The following is an 18,679-nucleotide window of genomic DNA, read 5'->3' as shown; positions in this document are numbered from 1 at the left end:
ACATGCCCCTGCCAACACCTTGATTCAATTTAATGAGACTGACTTCAGATTTCTGGCCTCCAGATCTGTGACAAAATAAATTGCTGTTTTAAGCTACTAGTATGCAGTAATTACATTGGCTGTAGGAAGTTAATACAGGTGAATTTTTTTTTTTTAGTGCAGGTGTATTTTTATGTAAACTCTAAAGTTAGTGAGAATGGATATTTTTTACCATTGGAAAAAACTAACGAGAAAATTTCCTATAGTATGTTGCATTGCCTTTACGTGGAAGCCTCTCACAGCTATACTTTTTCTGTTTACTTCTGTTCTGCTAACTGTAATGATTTTGTATGTGTAGTTTCTTATCAGATAGGGATATTTTGTTTCCCTGGATTTAATAAAATGAAATTTTTTCATGTATCTTTTTGGAAGCACATGTTTACATTCTAGATGATAGAGCTGAGCACTTCTTAACGCATTATTAATTTTGCACATTCTTTTTTTCTAATAGCATACTTTCCAAATGAGTGGTCACTGTGGGGACAATATGTTGACATTTTATATTACTGTAGGCTTTTTTTTTTTTATCACTGTAGGCTTCTTATAATGCATATCTAAGTCTGATACAGACAGCCCTCTAGGAGTTATCAAAATTATCACTGACAACTGAGATTTAAAGGATAGGGGAATAGAACTAATTATATGTGAAACCGTACATATTAGTTAGGACTAGCAAGTGATAGAAAGCCCTAAGAAACTAAGTGGAAAAAAAAAAAAAGTTTATTGGCTCATCTACTGGAAATTCAGAGAAAGGACCTATTTATAAGACGTTGTATCCAGGATTTCAAATACTGCCATCAGGGACATTCTTGAATTTGTTTCTATGCTTTGCCTTTGTGTGTCTGTGTGTGTGCAGGCTTCATTTTCTGATTTGCCATTTTTATGAGATGGCAGAGGTGGTTACCAGTAGCCTAACTCAGCAATTATAATGTCATTTCTTTCCTGAAAATTCTAGCAAAAGTTCTAGGAGTGAATCATACTGTCTTATTTTGTGTCCCATGCCTTTCCTTGTTTTAATTGCTATGAATTTGATTGCACAGACTTAGATCTTTTGCTCATCTCAGAAGCTACCTGAAACTCGGACTGAGAATGGGGCGAGGTGGTTGCCTGTAGGGAAACAGAGGTGTTAATCAGAAGGAAGATTGGATGCTGGGGAGATACAGACAACAGATCGATCATTACTTACATAGTAAAGCTATCATTTGGAAAAATAGAATTGAGCACTTTAATTAGAGAAGAATGAATAAGTCAGTTTAGAGTTTAGGGAGTCATTGAATTGAATACCAGAGGTACACTTAATTTTATTATTAGATTCTTTGCCTTTTTTAACTTTTAAAATTATGTCAGAGTAGTAATAAAAATGAAGCCTATGTCTTTACCACTTGAATGACTTAGGGCTGCAGTGTTCCACAGTGACAGGGCCCACCATGTAGAGGACAATCTGTATATGTCAGAGTGCTCCCCCGTGCTCCATGGCATAGCATTTACATAGATCGAAATATGAATGGTATTGCATGAAGCTGACAAAAGTGTGAATGTTTTTGAATATTTTATGTGAATCATGTGAATGTAGGTTACTACATAGTTTTTTTTATCAATCATGAATTTTAAAAACATTTTTGAGTGCCCATGTGAGCTTTGTAGAAAAGCAAGAGTTTAGTTGTTTGGGGAGGGACTGATGATTTTAAAATAGTTTGATTTTGGGGGTGCTGGCTGGCTCAGTCAGTACAGCATGTGACTCTAGATCTCAGGGTCCAGAGTTCAAGCCCCACAGTGGGCGCGGAGCCTACCAAAAAAAAGAAAAGTTTGATTTTGGAATTGATGCTTGAGAGGATTGTATTTTCAAACTGCTCTTAATCATAAATGAGCCGTTCAAAGTAATTTAACTTATAACTCTCTTAAGGTACTTTAAGTTTTATTTAAGTAGCAGTTTGCTTGTTAGTGTTCTCTTTAAAAATAGGTAAAATTAATCAATATCCAGACTATTTAGTGAATTCAAACTTGACCACAAGAATACAGGCAGTCCATTTCAAAAGTGGGGAGAGGGCTTGCATAGAAGTGGGGAAAGGGCTTGAATAGACGTTTCTCCAAATATATACAGATGGCCCATAAGCACCTGAAAAGATGCTCAGTGTCAGTAATCATTAGGGAAATGTAAATCAAAACTACAAAGCTATACCACTTCATACCCATAGAATGGCTGATATCAAACAAATGAAAAACAAACCAGCAACCAATAAACAAGTGTTGGTATGAATGTGGAAAAATATAGATCTTTGTGCATTGCTGGTGGGAATGTAAAATGGTACAGCTGCAGACATTATGGAAAACAGTTTCTCAAAAAAAATTAAACATAGAATTATCATTTGATCCAGCAATCCCACCTCTTGTTATCTGTCCCAAAGATTGCACGCTAACAGATATTTGTACACCCGTGTTCAGAGCAGCAGGATTTGCAGTAGCCAGAGGTCGAAACAACCTAAGTGTCCGTCAGTGGATGGATGGATAAACGTGATCTATACATACAATGAAATATTAATCAGCCTTTTTTTCTTTTTTAAGATTTTGTTTATTTGAGAGAGAGAGAAAGAGAGTGCACGAGCAGGGGCAGGGTCAGAGGGAGAAGCAGACTCCCTGCTTAGCTGGGAGCCTGATGTGGGACTCGATCCTGGGACTCTAGGATCGTGACCTGAGCTGAAGGCAGATGCTTAACTGACTGAGCCACCCAGGTGCCCTGTAATATTATTCAGTCTTAGAAAAGAAGGAAAGTTTGGACACATGCTACAATATACATGAGCCTCGAGGACATTTTGCTAACTAAAATAAGCCTGTCACAAAAGGACAAATACTACGTGATTCCACTTATTTGAGGCATCTAGAGTAGTCAGATTCATAGAGACAGGCAGCAGAATGGGGGTTGCCAGGGCATGAGGGGTAGGGAAATGGAAAAATATTATTTCATGGGTATGGAGTTTCTGTATGAAGTGATGAAAGAGTTCTGGAGATGGGTCGTGGTGACGGTTGCACTGCATTGTGAATATTTACCTCATGTCACTGACCTGTATACTTACAAATGGTTAAAATAACACATTTTATGTCATGTATGCCTGACCATAATAAAAACAAAAATTAAAAGGTGGATTTATTCAGAATTATTTATTTATTGAGCTGTCTGTGAAAACGTATGTAATTTCTCTAGTTCTGCCTGTCTGGGTTTTGAACCTCCTGTAAATCCGTAAGTCTCTCGTTCTCTTTCTCTAACTGCCTTGAGAATATCCCTGTTTTCTCTCTCATTTGTTCACTGAATCCGTTCTATACAGACAGTGGGACTGTACAACTTTAGTACATGGATGAGGGGCTGCTTCTCTCTTACTGTTTAGCTTTCCATAGGATTCGAATACTGTTTTATACCACGATCACTTTCTGTGGTAGCGAAAATGTAATGTATTGAATAGTCTTGTTTTGTCACATCTAGTCAGCACATTTACTGAGTCAAACGAAGATCTAGATTTGGGAGTCATCAGCGCATAGGTGGTTTCTACAGCTAAGGGAATGGCTGAGATCCCCCAGGGGAGAGTACAGAGCGTGACAGGGGAAGAGGAACAGAGACAAAACCACGCTGACCACGGCGTTGGGCACGAATGACTTTGTCAGTAATAAAAGCCATGACAGCAGTAGTTTACACAAGTGAAGGATGTTTTGTTAGGAAAAATAAACAAGGAGTTCTCAGACAATTGTAGGGTTGATACAGCTGCTCCAGAGTAAGGTATCGGCTCTCTTTAGCTTCCTGCTTCTGTTTTTAGTATGTGGCTTTCATCGTAAGATCCAGAATTTTTTGAAACCAGAGGGATGGGGAAAAAGATGAAATTGGTGTCTAAAAAAGGATTACTTCCAATTCTTTATCTCTTTCCTCCATTCTTAAAATTTAGTCATGCATGTATGTATGTCCCTAGTGGAATGAGAAATTCTTTATACCTAGCATTTCGCTCCCTCCATTCTTTTCTCCTTACTTTTCCAGTGATTTTTCTCTCTTCCCAAAGACCTGTTTGTTCTTTTGGATTATCTTGTGCCATCAGTGGCTCACCCATTCCAGCTGAAAATGTTAGTTGCCTTTGATTTCTGCCAACTGGGATGATCACAAAGTTCTGTCATACCGTTTAGCATAAAATCCAAATTTCTTTCTCTTTCTACTAATCCACTTTTTGGTTGCTCTCAACTTACTGTTCCTTGAAACGATCTCATTATTTTCATCTGTCTGTATTCTCCTTTGTGGAGTGTCTTTCTCTCTCAGTGAATTCCTTTTCTTCAGGCCCTAAGTAAATGTCACCTCTTTTGCAATGCGTTTCCTGACACTGTTTTGTTTCTCTCCAGAAATGCTTCTTCTTTGACCTGACATTATTTTGAATATATCTTTAGTTTTCTTGTATCATATTATATTACATTATTATTTGCTTATGTCTGTCTTCTCCACTAACATTTGAATTCTTTGAGGGCGGTGAAATGATATATTTGCCTTTTTATCCTTGAAACTGAGCAGAATGCTTGACAATTGTAGTTCCTTTGTAGATGGTTGAAATGGTAAATTCTTAAATGAGCAAGACTGTTTTCTCTTAGTGGATGTGCAGTTGTGATATATAATTCCCAAAATTTCCTATAGTTTTTCTTTTAACTTCTGTGATTGGTGTTGGAAGTTTGATATGTCAGTATTATAAAGATTGTTATGTTATTAAATTTTTAGTTCATTTCATTTCTGACATAGAAGCATAGCCATACCATTTCAAAAATTTTATTTGTTTTAACTTATTTCATTGGTATTATTCTCTAATTGGGCAAATTTAATTCCTCATTTTAGGGATCTGGAAGTAGAAGGAAAAAATAATACGTATTTTTTAAAATAATGGAAATGATAAAGTGAGAAGATAGCCAGATAATTATCTAATTAACTGAACTGTAAAGTTCAGCCATCTAAAAATAATCACTTTCTAGAGAAGCATAGGTTTTAATTATTAGAATAATCCATTTTTTAATTTACTTGAAATAAGTTTAGTTGAATTATTGATACTTGATGAGAATGCATGGACTATGTTTTGAAATTTATGGGGTATTTTTCTCTGAAGATCAGTGATTCTGCATATTGCTTCTTTATGTTAATTCTTCACATCACATGGTTTTCATGGGCTCTCTCGGGGAAAACTTTGCCTTATTTATTCCTCAGAATTTCTTTATTAGCTGATAATCTTTCTAACAGAAAGTAAAATAACCTTTTTGTCATAAATTCTTACCGAAGGAAGTAGAATAATCTTTTTTCTGTTATAAATTACTGTTGTTGGCAATCTGCAACTAAGTGCTGTTAAACACCATTTGAGACCATGTGTATGTTAAATCATTGTTTGTAAGTGAGTGCCTTGGCTTTTTGATGTGCCCTGAACTATGTAGTTCTAAACAGTAATTTGGTGATAGCAGCAGTGGCTCTTTCTAAAATGATACCTCTCCATAGTATTGCCTTTCAGGAGCTGTTAAAAGAGCTCCTCTCCCTGCCTTGTTCTGACCCCTCTGCCTTCTTGGTTTGTGCCTTGTTAAAAAGTCAGGATTTAGGTGTTGCCTCTGTGTTTTGCTCTGGTTTACAGATGCCTCCATTTTCACATCCTTTTCAAGACAAATTAGTCTGTCTGCTAGCTAAATGTGTGTTGGTGATTCCATAATGTATGGAAATTTGATCATACTGTTTACTTTAAAGAAAGGTTGTGAGTAATAGTACAAAGCTTTTAAACCTGGCTATATCCATTTATTAACATCTAAATTTCCTTTTGTTCATTGAGAAGCCTGATTAGAGTTTTTCTGTGTTGAAGAAATTTAAGAAACTCCATTCTTTCTGTGTCCATTTTTAAAGTGTCTATTTGAGAAAACTGAAAGAAAATATTATAAAAACCATGAAAGTGAAGTGAATAAACTAATTAGAATATCACCTGTTGTATTTTGGTATTAACAAACATAATAAAGAAAAGTATATGGGTGAGCCAGTGGTGAGTGTAGACTTAATCTCAGCTCGGATAACCAACAGTTGATGAAGCAGCTTCCGAGAGTTCCCTTTTCTGTCTTAGCTGAATTGCATTTAGAAGACCTCTTAAGTATACGTACGAGTTCTCATTCCTTACAGAGGCCTCTCTGTATGGGAATTTCTGTCAGTTATGCATTGCTGAACTTTTACTGATTTATACGTGAGTATGTATGTATATTGCTGCTTTTGATAGAAGCATACAAAGTTTTTGTGTTAAAGTCCTTACAGTTGATGGAGAATGTATACATTTAAAGAATGGTATGTGTTACCAATCTAAGAAGCAAGGGCTAACTGTTAGTGGTTTTAGTTTGGTTTATATGGAATAGTTGTATGTGATGTGGTAATTATAGTATTTTTAGTGAGAAATTAATCACATAAGCATCTTAAATTTAAAAAACCAGACCTTTGAATAGGGTAGGACTAAATGGTGATCGATTTAATTTTCTAAAATGCAGCATCGTTTTTAAATTTCTCTGTGTAATAATATGAAGATTAAAAGTGTAAAGCCATTAAAAACAGTTTGATGATTTCATATTTCATTTTTATTTTTGATTTAAATATTAAAGTAGCTCATTTTAAGAAAATCTGTAAACTAGAAGCTTGGGGGTAAAAATGATACAGAGAACTTATTTTTTCCTTAATTAATTAGGCCCAGAGGATAATAACTGAATAATGACTAATGTAACATTACATAACAAATATAATTTTATTCAGTATTCATGCAGTATATATATTTTTTAATATATTTTTTTAAGCATTTTATTTATTTATTTGACAGAGATAGAGACAGCCAGCGAGAGAGGGAACACAAGCAGGGGGAGCGGGAGAGGAAGAAGCAGGCTCATAGTGGAGGAGCCTGATGTGGGGCTCGATCCCAGAACGCCGGGATCACGCCCTGAGCCGAAGGCAGGCGCTTAACCGCTGTGCCACCCAGGCGCCCCTCATGCAATATTTTTTTATTCATGTAGTATTCAGTATAATGAACAATACTTGTTTGTAGGTATTGTTATTTTTTTAATGTTCTCTGAGATTTAGAATAATCTCAGTGTGTAAATAGAATTACCACAGAAAGGACTGTTTTTTTTTCTTCTTTTTACAGTGGGGTGGCTTTATTTTATTTGGGGTTAATTGGTAGAATTTTCTTACTAAATGTGGGTGCTGGAATTTAATGGAGCCGCTGTTGGCCAAGTGTGGAACTCAGTGCACCTGCTTTTTCACATCGGAACTTGCTGTTCAGCTGGGTCATCAATTCTCAAACTTTTGGGTCTCAGGATCCTTTTTTACCCTTCAAACTTTGAAGATCCCAGAGACTTTTTGTTGTTGTGAGTTATAGCTACCGATATTTATTTACCATATGAGAAATTAAAACAAATATAAAAATGTTGCTATATTAATTCATTTTAAAATAACACTAATGTTTTAAAATCACAACTAACCCATATTTTCCAAATCAAAAAATGTGAGAAAAGCATCTTTATTTTACAAATTTGCCCAGTTCTTTAATGTCTGGCTTACTAGAAAACAGCTAGATTCTCCTTATCTTCTTCTTTGTTCAGTCCGTTGCCATGTCATATGTCACGTAACCTCTGGAAAATTTGTTTGCTTGTGAGAGAAGGAGAGTGAAAAAGGTAAATGACATCTTAGTGTTATTTTACAAATAATTTTGATGTCATTGACCTCCTGAAAGGGTCTCATGGGCCCCTCCCTATGTGTCTCCAGGTCAGGTGTTGAGCACTGCTGAGCTAAGAGTGTGAGCATTTATGTTAAAGGTTAAGAACACCTTAAAGTAAAACTTCCTTGGAAAAGAATATAGCCTATGTGATAATTCTGTATAGTATTTCTAATCAGATTTTATGTTTTCTTGAGCACATCTGTAGAGTTCAAATAACCTAATCAGAATGTTAATGCTTTTGTTCTAGTTCTTCCCATAAGAACAATACCAGACCTGAAAACGGAAAGAAACATCACGATATTATTTCTTTTAATGATAATGTTTAACTATCGCCCAACTCTAAGGAACTGAGGTACTTCAGTACCTGGCACAAAGTACTAAGCAGTCTTTTAAGAGTGTTTGTTAGACCTCCTAATGTTGTCCTGTGACTTAAATTAATGTTTTGTCACTTAAATGGAAGGCTGAAATATAAAATAAAGTGTTTAATAAAATCAGTTTTAGGAGACTAAGGGTGAGATTGTATTTTCAAATAACATATGAAATTTTGTATTTTTGCCCATTCTTCAGCTTTCCTTGGGGAAAGATATACTTGTCTTGAAGATTGGTATGAATAAGCAGCCCTGAAAATAGTGATATTGGAAATTATCAGAACTAACTTCCATAAATTCACAGGGGATGGCTTTTTATAGTAGTCTCACAAAGAATTTTAGAACAATTCAAATTGGGTGCAGTGTAAGGTTATAGTTGAAACTTCACTGGTTTAAGACCAAATGCAAAGCTTTCTTCTGCCTCTGAGTTGGTTTGCCTTCGTGCAATTCAGTAGCCAGGTACTTTGATCAAGAGGCATGGGTAATAATGTAACACCTCATTACTCTTCCTTCTAAGCCTTCTTTCTGCTTTTCTCTCTCGCCCTCTTTTCCTTCATCTCTCCTTCCATAAATCCGGTTCCTGATGGTCTCGCCTCCCGTATTCATATTGGCTGTGATTGTTCTGTTTTGTTTTTGCTTAGGGTACTCCCCAGCTCCTGTTCATTAGTTGCAATGTTTCCTAACTCCTAACAATTTAATTTTGTTTGCTCAGCGTTAGAAAACCGCCCAGACTTGTCCTGGGAAATGAAATTCTAGTTTGACCTTTACAGTGTTTGCTTTACGTTCTTGATTTTTTAAGAAAAATGATAACTCTTGATTTTATACTTCAGTGACATGAAATTTAATACTTCAGTGACATTATTAATACCTAAGAAGTTTGTACACTCATTGATTCATAGAACAGTATGTATCTTAAAGAGTCATTTAGAGTTATCTTTTTTTATTCCCCAAAGATTTATACTGAGTCATATTTTAAGGTAAAATTATGTTGCATGATAAAGCTGAAGTATTTTCATTCAAATTGTAGACTAAGTGTTAAATTTACTCGGTAAAGTGTAATGCTATTTATGGAATTTAGCCATCATGAGTAAGGTAGGGATACGTAATTTTGAGACACTTTGAAGCCATTAAAGAAAGGAAGTTTTTGAGAAAACCGAAAGAGTGTTTGTCCCTTTGCTGATCTTTCTCATGATGTTCTTTGAGAAACTCCAATGTATGTTATGTAAATAGCTTGATTGAATGTGCACGTTAGGTACACGGTAATTCTCCTGGCAACGAGCTGGCTTATATGAGGGAGAGCAGAGCAGATTTACTTACGCATGCCTTTCCTTATCTATGAGAAATTGTGTGTGAAAAATTATAAAGTTCGTTCATGCTTAATAGAGATAGCTTGATAAGAGGAGATTTGAAGGTTGGGTAAAAATAAAAGTTGGCAGTTTGGATGGCAGAACTACAGTAGAAATTTTTGAAATGCAGGTTTAGAAGAGATCAAAATGAGGCAGAAAAAATCTGAGCCTTTGAATAGGTCTGTTCCTTGTGTTAGTGAGGTGCGCTGGCAAGGCCGGGGAAGCCACACACTAAATTATAAGGCGACAGAGTCCGAGCAGTGTATACCTACCTTTGTTCCTAGGAGCAATGAGTGAAGCTAATAGTTAATAAGAGTAGAGGTACAGCTGTATAATTTTCAATATTTGGGTGAATGTTTAAGAAATACTTGCTCAGTGAGGTAAGACATGGATTAAATATACGTAGTTGCCATCATTTTCCAGTTCAAGACTTTCTTTTGTGGTCCTACAAGAATTTAAAAAATGAGCATTTTATTCCTGATTGTAAAAATAGCATGTGTTCTTCATAACAATTTGGAAAGGTTTAAAAAGTATAAAAATGGAAGGAGAAATTACTTGTGCTTCCAGTAACCTGTTCGCTTTCTAGTTTTTCCTTCCAGTATCTTTTCGTATGTGTGTTTAATGACTCATTAGAACCATTTTGTTTTAAAAGTAACATACGGTTGTTATAAACAACAAAATTGATCACTTCAGACTTGTACGAAGTAAAAAGCAGAAGTTTGTCTTTCACAATTTATTTCCATAGGTAGTTAAAGGCTATGTTATTTTCCACAGTGTGGGTATGACATAATTGGTTTAATTAGTCTGGAGCTGATGAATGTTTTAGGTGGTTCCCATTTGGTTGTTTCTTCTTCTTCTTCTTTTTTATTTTATTTTTTATTTTTAAATTTTTTTTACTGTTACCAACAACACAGCTTCAATATAGTTGTATTCCTGTTTTTGCTTATTTTGAAAAGGTTAGGGTAATTTTCCTCCAAAAATGTCCCAATTCATATTTCTCCAACAAGATTTTAACTCACAGCTTTGTTAGTCTAGGCTAATTAATTAACCTTTAAATTATAAATATCCTTTTGGCACTACACTAAAACTTGACCAGTGGTAGTTTCTTAAAGTTGCAGTATAGAGTTAGAAGCCATATAGAAAAACCTTTTCCTATTCTCTCTTACATTAAAATCCATTATACTTTAGATTATTTACCTGTACATGGTTTTATAAACACATGCATTGGTCACTTGGAAAATACTGGTTTACTGAAATAGATTTTCAATTCTCATATTTGTTACCTAAAATTAAGTCATAATAGTTAATGTCACCATGGTTTCATCAGAAAAGGTATTGTATTTTTCTCTTTTTAGTACTGGGAAGCTTTCAAAGGTCATCCTGACAGATACGAAGACAAAATCTGATTTTTATGTGAAAGCTTTTATTTTATTATTTTATTATTGGTAACAAATAGGAACAAGTAAATTATTTCCCTTTTTTCTTAGAGTAACGGACTGTCCTCGTTCATTTTCGAGAATGCCTTTTATTTATTTATTTATTTTTGCTTCATTGTGCTGTTGAATAGAAGAGGTAAAAGTGGACATCCTTGTCTTGTTCCAAGTCATAAATGGAAAGCATTCATTCTTTCACCATTAAGTATGATGTTAGTTGTGAGTTTCTCATAGAAGCCCTTTACCAGGTTGAAGAAGTTACCTTCAATTCCAGATTTGCTGAGAGTTCATGTCAGATGCTTTTTCAGTATGTATTAAGATGATGTCATGGTTTTTCGTATTTATTCTGTTACTGTGGTGAGTTGCATTGGTGAATATTTGAATGTTAACGTAAACTTGCATTCCTGGGTTAAATTATCCTTGATCATGGTGTCTTGTCCACCCTTAATCCATAGTGTCCCACCCTGTGCATAAGAATATAGCAAATGTTCTGTAAGCATTCATTGAATTACTTAGGACAGTGAGATTTCTTAAATGACTTTCTGTTTTTGGAAACCTTTGAAAACATTTGAATAAATCAGTCATTTATTTTTAATTTTTAAAAAAGATTTTATTTATTTATCAGAGAGAGAGAGAGCACACACAAGCGGGGGGAGGTGCAGAGGGAGAAGCACACTCCCTGCTGAGCAGGGAGCCCGAAGTGGGACTCCATTCCTGGACCCCGGGATCATGACCTGAGCCGAAGGCAGAAGCACTTAACCGACTGAGCCACCCAGGCGTCCCTAAATCAGTCATTTAATCAACCAAAGTATATTGCTACCTTATTGAGAGGTCATTTCACAACAACTTCAATTATTAGGAATACGGATGGTGACTCAGAAGGAAGTCAGAAAGCCCTTTGACAGTCCTTTCATGGAAGAACCTCAGAACCTGTTTATTTTTACATTCCATATATAGTTCTAACAAGCTTGATGATCTGGTTTGCTTGCATCCTGCAGATCAGAAGCAGTAAACTAGAGTAGACGTGAGTTATTAGAGATTGCTAAATTATCAGCATGAAAATTAACTTTTGGTGGTAGAGTGGGGGAAAAAAAGGCATTGTGGAAATAATGTAAAAACGTAGTAGCTGAGAAGTTTTAATGTCTTAATTGCAGGTCCAGGCTCTTAATAGCATAATAAAAGCAGTGTATAGCACATTAAAAGTAGTATTTCAGAGTTGAAATAAACTTTAGTGAACTTCTCATTCACTACTTCCGAACTTTTTTTTCTGCTTTTACATGTGTGAGGGGTAGATTTGACACATGGATGCAAGACAGGATCTGATAAGAGTGCCTTACACTAAAGTAGTGATACCCTGTGATGAAGGGAAGTGCAAGTGTGTGTGTGTGTGTGTGTGTGTGTGTGTGTGTGTGTGGCGGGGGGTACTACATGTACACATGGAGGGGTTGGATGCGAATCTCATTTTGGGGAGGGGTTCACGTATGGAGTTTGAACTTGTCCCCTTTTCCCCACCCCCGCCATGCCTTCCTATCCCCAGATGTCCTGCTGCCTTGCTCATTCACATTTGAGAAAAACGGGTCTTATCCAAACTAGTAATGTTATGGAGAAGCAAACTGAAATGTATTTAAAAAAGAATAGGACAGTTTAAAAAAAAATAGGAAAGTTTTATCCTGAGAGAGTCTTTTTCCCTTCTAAAATTACTAAAGACAAACTAACAAGCAGAAAAAAAAAATCACTTGGAAGTAAACGTGAGACATTGAACATGGAAGAAGTTTACTTTGTACAAATGAATAAATAAATATATTGTTAAGATAAATTGAGCACTGATGATATGTTAGTTTATTGTGAAACTCTTAGTTCTAAAAATCAAATACAGATGATTTCTGTGCATTTAGACTTCATATTTGGAGTTTGTTTTATTTTATATTGTCATATAATAAATTACTTAGTATTTGGTGGCATAGTGTAAGAGACTTCCTTATTTCCCAATTTCCATGGGCCAGGACTCCAAGGATGGCTGAACTGGGTCCTCTGTTGAGGGTTTTACCAGGCCGAAATCAAGGTGTAAGCCTGAACTAGAGTCTGGTCTGAGACTCAGAGTCCTTCTCAAGCTCACTGGTTATTTCCAGGGTTCACGTCCTCGTGGCTGTGGGACTGAGGCCTTCAGTTCCTAGCGCCTGCTCACCATTCCAGGGCATGTGGCATCTTCTACAACATGACAGTTTGCTTCTTAAAAATCAACAAGAGAGCTTCTCTGCTGCTTTGAGTATCTTTGACTTTTAGACCCTCTTTTTTAAAGGGCTTACCTGATTAGGTCAGGCCCACTGATGGGACCTTAATTCCATTACCTTTGTCACATAACATAACCTAATCACAAGAGCTAAATACGGGGTCTTACCTGCACTCACGGGGAGGGAGTTGTACGGCATGTGTGCACCAGAGGATGGGAATCTTGGAGGGTGATGCTAGCATCACTCCTCCCTCAGAGTTACACAAGATAGCAGTGATGTCTTTGTTTAAAAAAAAAAAAAAGGCATCTTTGCTGTGTGGCAAGTATTTCTCTAGACCCTGGAGATATGAGGCTACAAGGCCGCGTTCCTGTCCCTGGGGAGGTGTTGGAGATCAGCACGGAAGCACTGTCTGTGATGTAGTTCCGTATCGCAGCTATTGCGGCTGCAGGACACGTGTAACCAGGCTGCCCGGTGAACACGAAGAAGGTATAGGGAGGGAGAACGTTGGCTCAGAAAAAGTTCATTGTGTGTATGGAAACAGTGCAAATACTGCCGCAGTTCTTAAAAATACAAAAATATGTTTAAAGTTGCTTAATAATTTTTTAGGAAGAAAAGGTTGATATTTAACTTGAGGAAATGATTAAAATCCTTTTTCTTTCCCCCCAGATGGTATACCTCAAGTTTACTATTTTGGCCCTTGTGGTAAATACAACGCCATGGTGCTCGAACTGCTGGGACCTAGTTTGGAAGATTTGTTTGATTTATGTGACAGGACGTTTTCTCTTAAGACAGTTCTCATGATTGCTATCCAGCTGGTAAGTCAAGCAGGAGGTTCTGAAGCTGTTTGAACGGTTGTACGGTTCTTTTGGTCACACATGTATATTGAAAGTTTCAAGTTTCGTGACATTATCTTTACAGAACATTTGATCTAATGAAGTTTCTAGTTTCCATCTCACTGTCTTTTTAGGATGCATAGAACTTAAAATAGCTGAGCCAACTGTGTTTTATTTGTGTGAAAGAATTAATAACTTACTGCTTTAAGATCAGAATGTTCTCAACCTTGAGAATTGTTTCTAGCCCTGTTTTCATATAGAATATGAATGCTTAGAAAAGAGAACCCTCAGAAACGTGGATTTATAATGTTAGTAATAAATTCTAATGGCCTAGAAAAAGAAGAAACAATGAGGAAGTCTTATAAAATATTTAAATTTTAGGGAACCTATGGGGAAACAACTTAGAGGATGATTTAAGGCCATTTTGAAATCCGTACCAGTAATACGTCGCAAAATCTTAAAGTTGTTTTTCTCCATTGACTCATTAATTCCACCTCTACAAATATATCCGGTGAAACTGTTCATGTATACTTAAAGCTTTTTGTGCAAGGATGCTTATCGTAACGTGGGAAACACCCCAAATGTAGAGAGATTATAGGATTAGTTGAGTAAATTATTAATAGCCATAAAATAATATGTAGCCATAAAAATTGCGTATTAAAAGTATGTCTTATAACCTGGAAAATGCTCAACATGTATCATTAATGAAAAGTATGGGTCATAGAAATATTGTATATTATGATTCATAATTTGTTAACAACGAAAATGGCCCAAGTGACTCAGTGTTTACATTGTGTTGTCAACCATTATCACTAAATGAAGCAATTTTGTTTTCTTGTTTGTAATATCCTACCTTGTGACAGTTTGTACAATGAACATTATTTGAGAATGTGTAAAAACATTGGTGAAAATGTACTATAGTATCATTAGAGTGGTCTTCCAAAATTTTCTGGTTTCAAGATCTTTTAAAACGTTTAATATCTAAGGAAAGACATAAGTAAGTTATAAAGGAAAGATTTCCTAAAGGGTACTGTGTTGTTTTTATTTAACAGTTTAGACTCTAAGTTTCTTTAATAGAACAGTAACAGTTGCTCAATGATTGGGTTGTTAAGGAAGAACAAGTGCCAGCTTTTGAATATGCCTCTTTCCTTGTCTCGGTTCAAGACTTGGTATTAGTAAAGCTTTTTGATTGTCTGAGGTGGCATCGTCTGTAAGTGCTGATGGAATCCGGCTCAACGGTATGAAAGGAATTAATGAGATTCAAATACTTTCATTTATAAATGACCATTATAGTGAAAGCAAAGACTTTTGGTCATAATTGGATATATTTTTGAGAAACTATAGACTGATATTATGTTACTTCTAAAGGGTTGAAACAGTGTCTGATAGTTTTCTTCTTTGTGTTGTTTTCATTGTAAGAATTTTGTCCTTCTCTATTATGCTTTTTTATGCTAGTCAATGCCTAAAATAAAACTTTCTTTCTTTCTTTCTTTTCTTTTTTTTTTTTTTTTTTTTTTTTGTCACTCAAGATTTCTCGCATGGAATATGTCCACTCAAAGAACTTGATATACAGAGATGTAAAGCCTGAGAACTTCTTAATAGGACGACCAGGAAACAAAACCCAGCAAGTTATTCATATTATAGATTTTGGTTTGGCAAAGGAATATATTGATCCAGAGACAAAGAAACACATACCATACAGAGAACACAAGAGCCTTACAGGAACAGCTAGATATATGAGCATAAACACACATTTAGGAAAAGGTATGTGTACCTTTCATAAATGCAGAAATTTGAATTCAGTAACTATGCTAACAGTGTGAATTTTTGTTTGTTATTATGGTTCAATTTTGGGGGGATTACAGTTGCTTCTGTCGTAATTTTTATTTATCACATCTAGCTAGAGTTTACTTTGATTTATATTTCATACAATTCTTTTAAAGGAAGTTGCTCTAGAGTAAATAAATGACAGATATCCTTACTTTCACTCTGTCTTGCTTTCATATGACAACTTAGAAATATTCAACTTTGATACAGTTGAATATCTGTATATGATTATTTTTATTAAAGACTATGAGAGAATACTTAATTTTATTTATTTATTTATTTATTTATTTATTTATTTATTTATTTATTTATTAAAGATTTTATTTATTTATTTGACAGAGATAGAGACAGCCAGCGAGAGAGGGAACACAAGCAGGGGGAGTGGGAGAGGAAGAAGCAGGCTCATAGCTGAAGAGCCTGATGTGGGGCTCGATCCCATAACGCCGGGATCACGCCCTGAGCCGAAGGCAGGCACTTAACCGCTGTGCCACCCAGGCGCCCCAGAATACTTAATTTTAGCTGCATTTAGTGTGTGTGAAGATTTTTGGTTGAGACTATGGCTTTCTGATACAGCCAGCCAAGGAGATGGCATCCTGCCCAATACATTTAATCCTGAGCGTGCATACCTTACTGGTTTTGTTTACAGTGTAGTAACTATATGACTTGGGGCAAATGATTTAACTTTTTAAAGGGGGTTCCTTATAAAATAATATCAACCTCACAGAGTTTCTTGCAGCTTTTTTTTTTCCCCCCTGTCCAGGATCCATTTCAGGAACATATATTTCATTTATTTGTCACCTCTCTTTAGTCTGCTTTTATCTGGAACACTCCTTCACCTTTCTTCACGGTTCATGACCTTCATATTTTTGTGGAGTACCTATAGGCTATCTTGTAGAATGTCTTCAATTTGAGTCTGTCTCATCATTCCTTCATGATTATATTCGAGTGCGTTTGTAGCACAAAAGCACAAGTGATGTGTTGTTAGTGCATCACGTCAGGAGACGTATGTTGTCGTTGGTTAGTTCCAATCCCTTGCTTAGTGTCGTGTCTGCTAAGTTCCTCCACCTGCAAGTTTCTTATTTTCCATTTGAAATTCAAAAGTATTTTGTAGGTGAATTTGTGAGATTATGTGAATATAAATACGTTGTTCCTCATCAGATTTTACGCACTTGATTTAGCATCCATTGATGATTTTCTAATTCATTGTTCCTTGTGTATTTATTGATAATCTAATGTAAGCTGAAGCTTTTTCTTCTTTTCCCATTTATTGACTAGTCAGTATGGACTCATGGGTTTTTACTGAAAGTAGTATAGGGCATTACTGTCATTATTTATATTGATACTCCCATTGCCCCAGGTTTGGCCATTTGTTGCTCCATCAAGCTGGCTGCTCTGTTCTTTTGGCTTTTTCTCATGATTCTTTGAGAACTTAACTTTCTGAAGCTACAAGTTGTTCCAGATTCATCTTGTAGTTTCTCTGCTCTAGCCCAGAAACAGACATTTGTCCAGGTTTCCCTGGGTCCTTTTATTGGATAATGTTATATAGAAAGCAAGATTTGGGCACTGGGTGTACTCATTGCTACTGGTGTGTTATTGCTTCTAGGCCCTTTCAGCAGAACTACAAAATGCATATGTGTATGTGAATCAGTATCCACACATACATACACACGCAAATATGCATATGTACGCATATATTAATACCTATCTACTAAGATCATGAGTTGATATTGATACTTTTTTTTTTTAATTATTTTTTTATTTATTCGACAGAGATAGAGACAGCCAGCGAGAGAGGGAACACAAGCAGGGGGAGTGGGAGAGAAAGATGCAGGCTCATAGCGGAGGAGCCTGATGTGGGGCTCGATCCCACAATGCCGGGATCACGCCCTGAGCCGAAGGCAGACGTTTAACCGCTGTGCCACCCAGGCGCCCCGATATTGATACTTTTAATTTCAGTCCAAGACCACAAAGTAGTATCCCTGTTTTCCATATGTGTAATTCCCTTCTATTTTCTCTATTTCTGTCTTCCTCTGCCAACAGTGAGAAATCTGGCTACCACTACTCTGTTTACTCATTGTTAGAAGCCTAGGATCCTCAGAATGTCGTTTCAGAATTGGTAACTAATAGCATATGTAAAGCAAGCTTACTAGAATTGACAGTATTTGTAATTCTTATTTTATTGAAAAGTTCATTTTTTAAAATGAAATAAAATTTACACTAAAGTTTATAATATTTGAGTAAATAATTTGTGATTTTTGACATATGTACACATGTGGGTAGCCCACAACCCTGTCAAGATTTATGATATTATTATCATCCCCTAGACTTCATTCTTGCTCTCTCCCCACTTTCTCCAAAAGTAACCAGTGATGTGATTTCTGTCACCATAGATTAGTTTTGCTGAGTCTGTTACTTCATATAAATGGAATCAACTGGCTTCTTTTGCTGAGTATGAGATTAATGTTTGTTTTTTAAGTATCAGTAATTTGTTTTGTTTTGGTTTTTTTTTAGAGAAGGGGGAGGGGCAGTGGAAGAGGGAGAGAGTGAGAGAATCTTAAGCAGGTTCCACACCCAGCATGGAGCCTGACGTGGTGGGGCTTGATATCATGACCCCGAAATTATGACCTGAGCTGAGATCATGACCTGAGCCAAGATCAAGAGTTGGACACTCAACTGACTGAGCCACCCAGGGACCCCAGTAATTTGTTTCTTTTTAAGGCTCAGTAGTATTCCATTGCACAAATATACCACACTTATTGTTTATGTATTCTACTGTTGATGAACATTTTGATTATTAACAGTGTTTTACTATTAGGAATTTTTAAATCTTTCGGTGGGCATATGTTTTCAGTTCTTTTGGGTAAATACCTAA

At 35.9% G+C, this 18,679-nt stretch overlaps 1 protein-coding gene across 10 annotated transcripts in view; it reads left to right on the top strand.

Moving 5' to 3' along the window:
• Positions 1-18,679, top strand: part of CSNK1G3 (casein kinase 1 gamma 3) — a 108,075-nt gene that overhangs the window by 47,998 nt on the left and 41,398 nt on the right. For all 10 annotated transcript variants that reach the window (XM_045794836.2, XM_087862348.1, XM_045794838.2 and 7 more), the window contains exons 5-6: positions 13,814-13,962; positions 15,510-15,744. In XM_045794836.2, coding sequence (XP_045650792.1) covers positions 13,814-13,962; positions 15,510-15,744 — 384 coding nt within the window. The remainder of the gene's footprint in view (positions 1-13,813; positions 13,963-15,509; positions 15,745-18,679) is intronic.

The sequence above is a fragment of the Ursus americanus genome, chromosome 5 (assembly GCF_024610735.1).
Source record: "Ursus americanus isolate L20-20 chromosome 5, mUrsAme1.1.p, whole genome shotgun sequence".
In the NCBI taxonomy this organism is placed as follows: Eukaryota; Metazoa; Chordata; class Mammalia; order Carnivora; family Ursidae; genus Ursus; species Ursus americanus.
The sequence above is the reverse complement of the archived record's forward strand: the minus strand, read 5'-3'. Positions and strand labels throughout refer to the sequence as shown.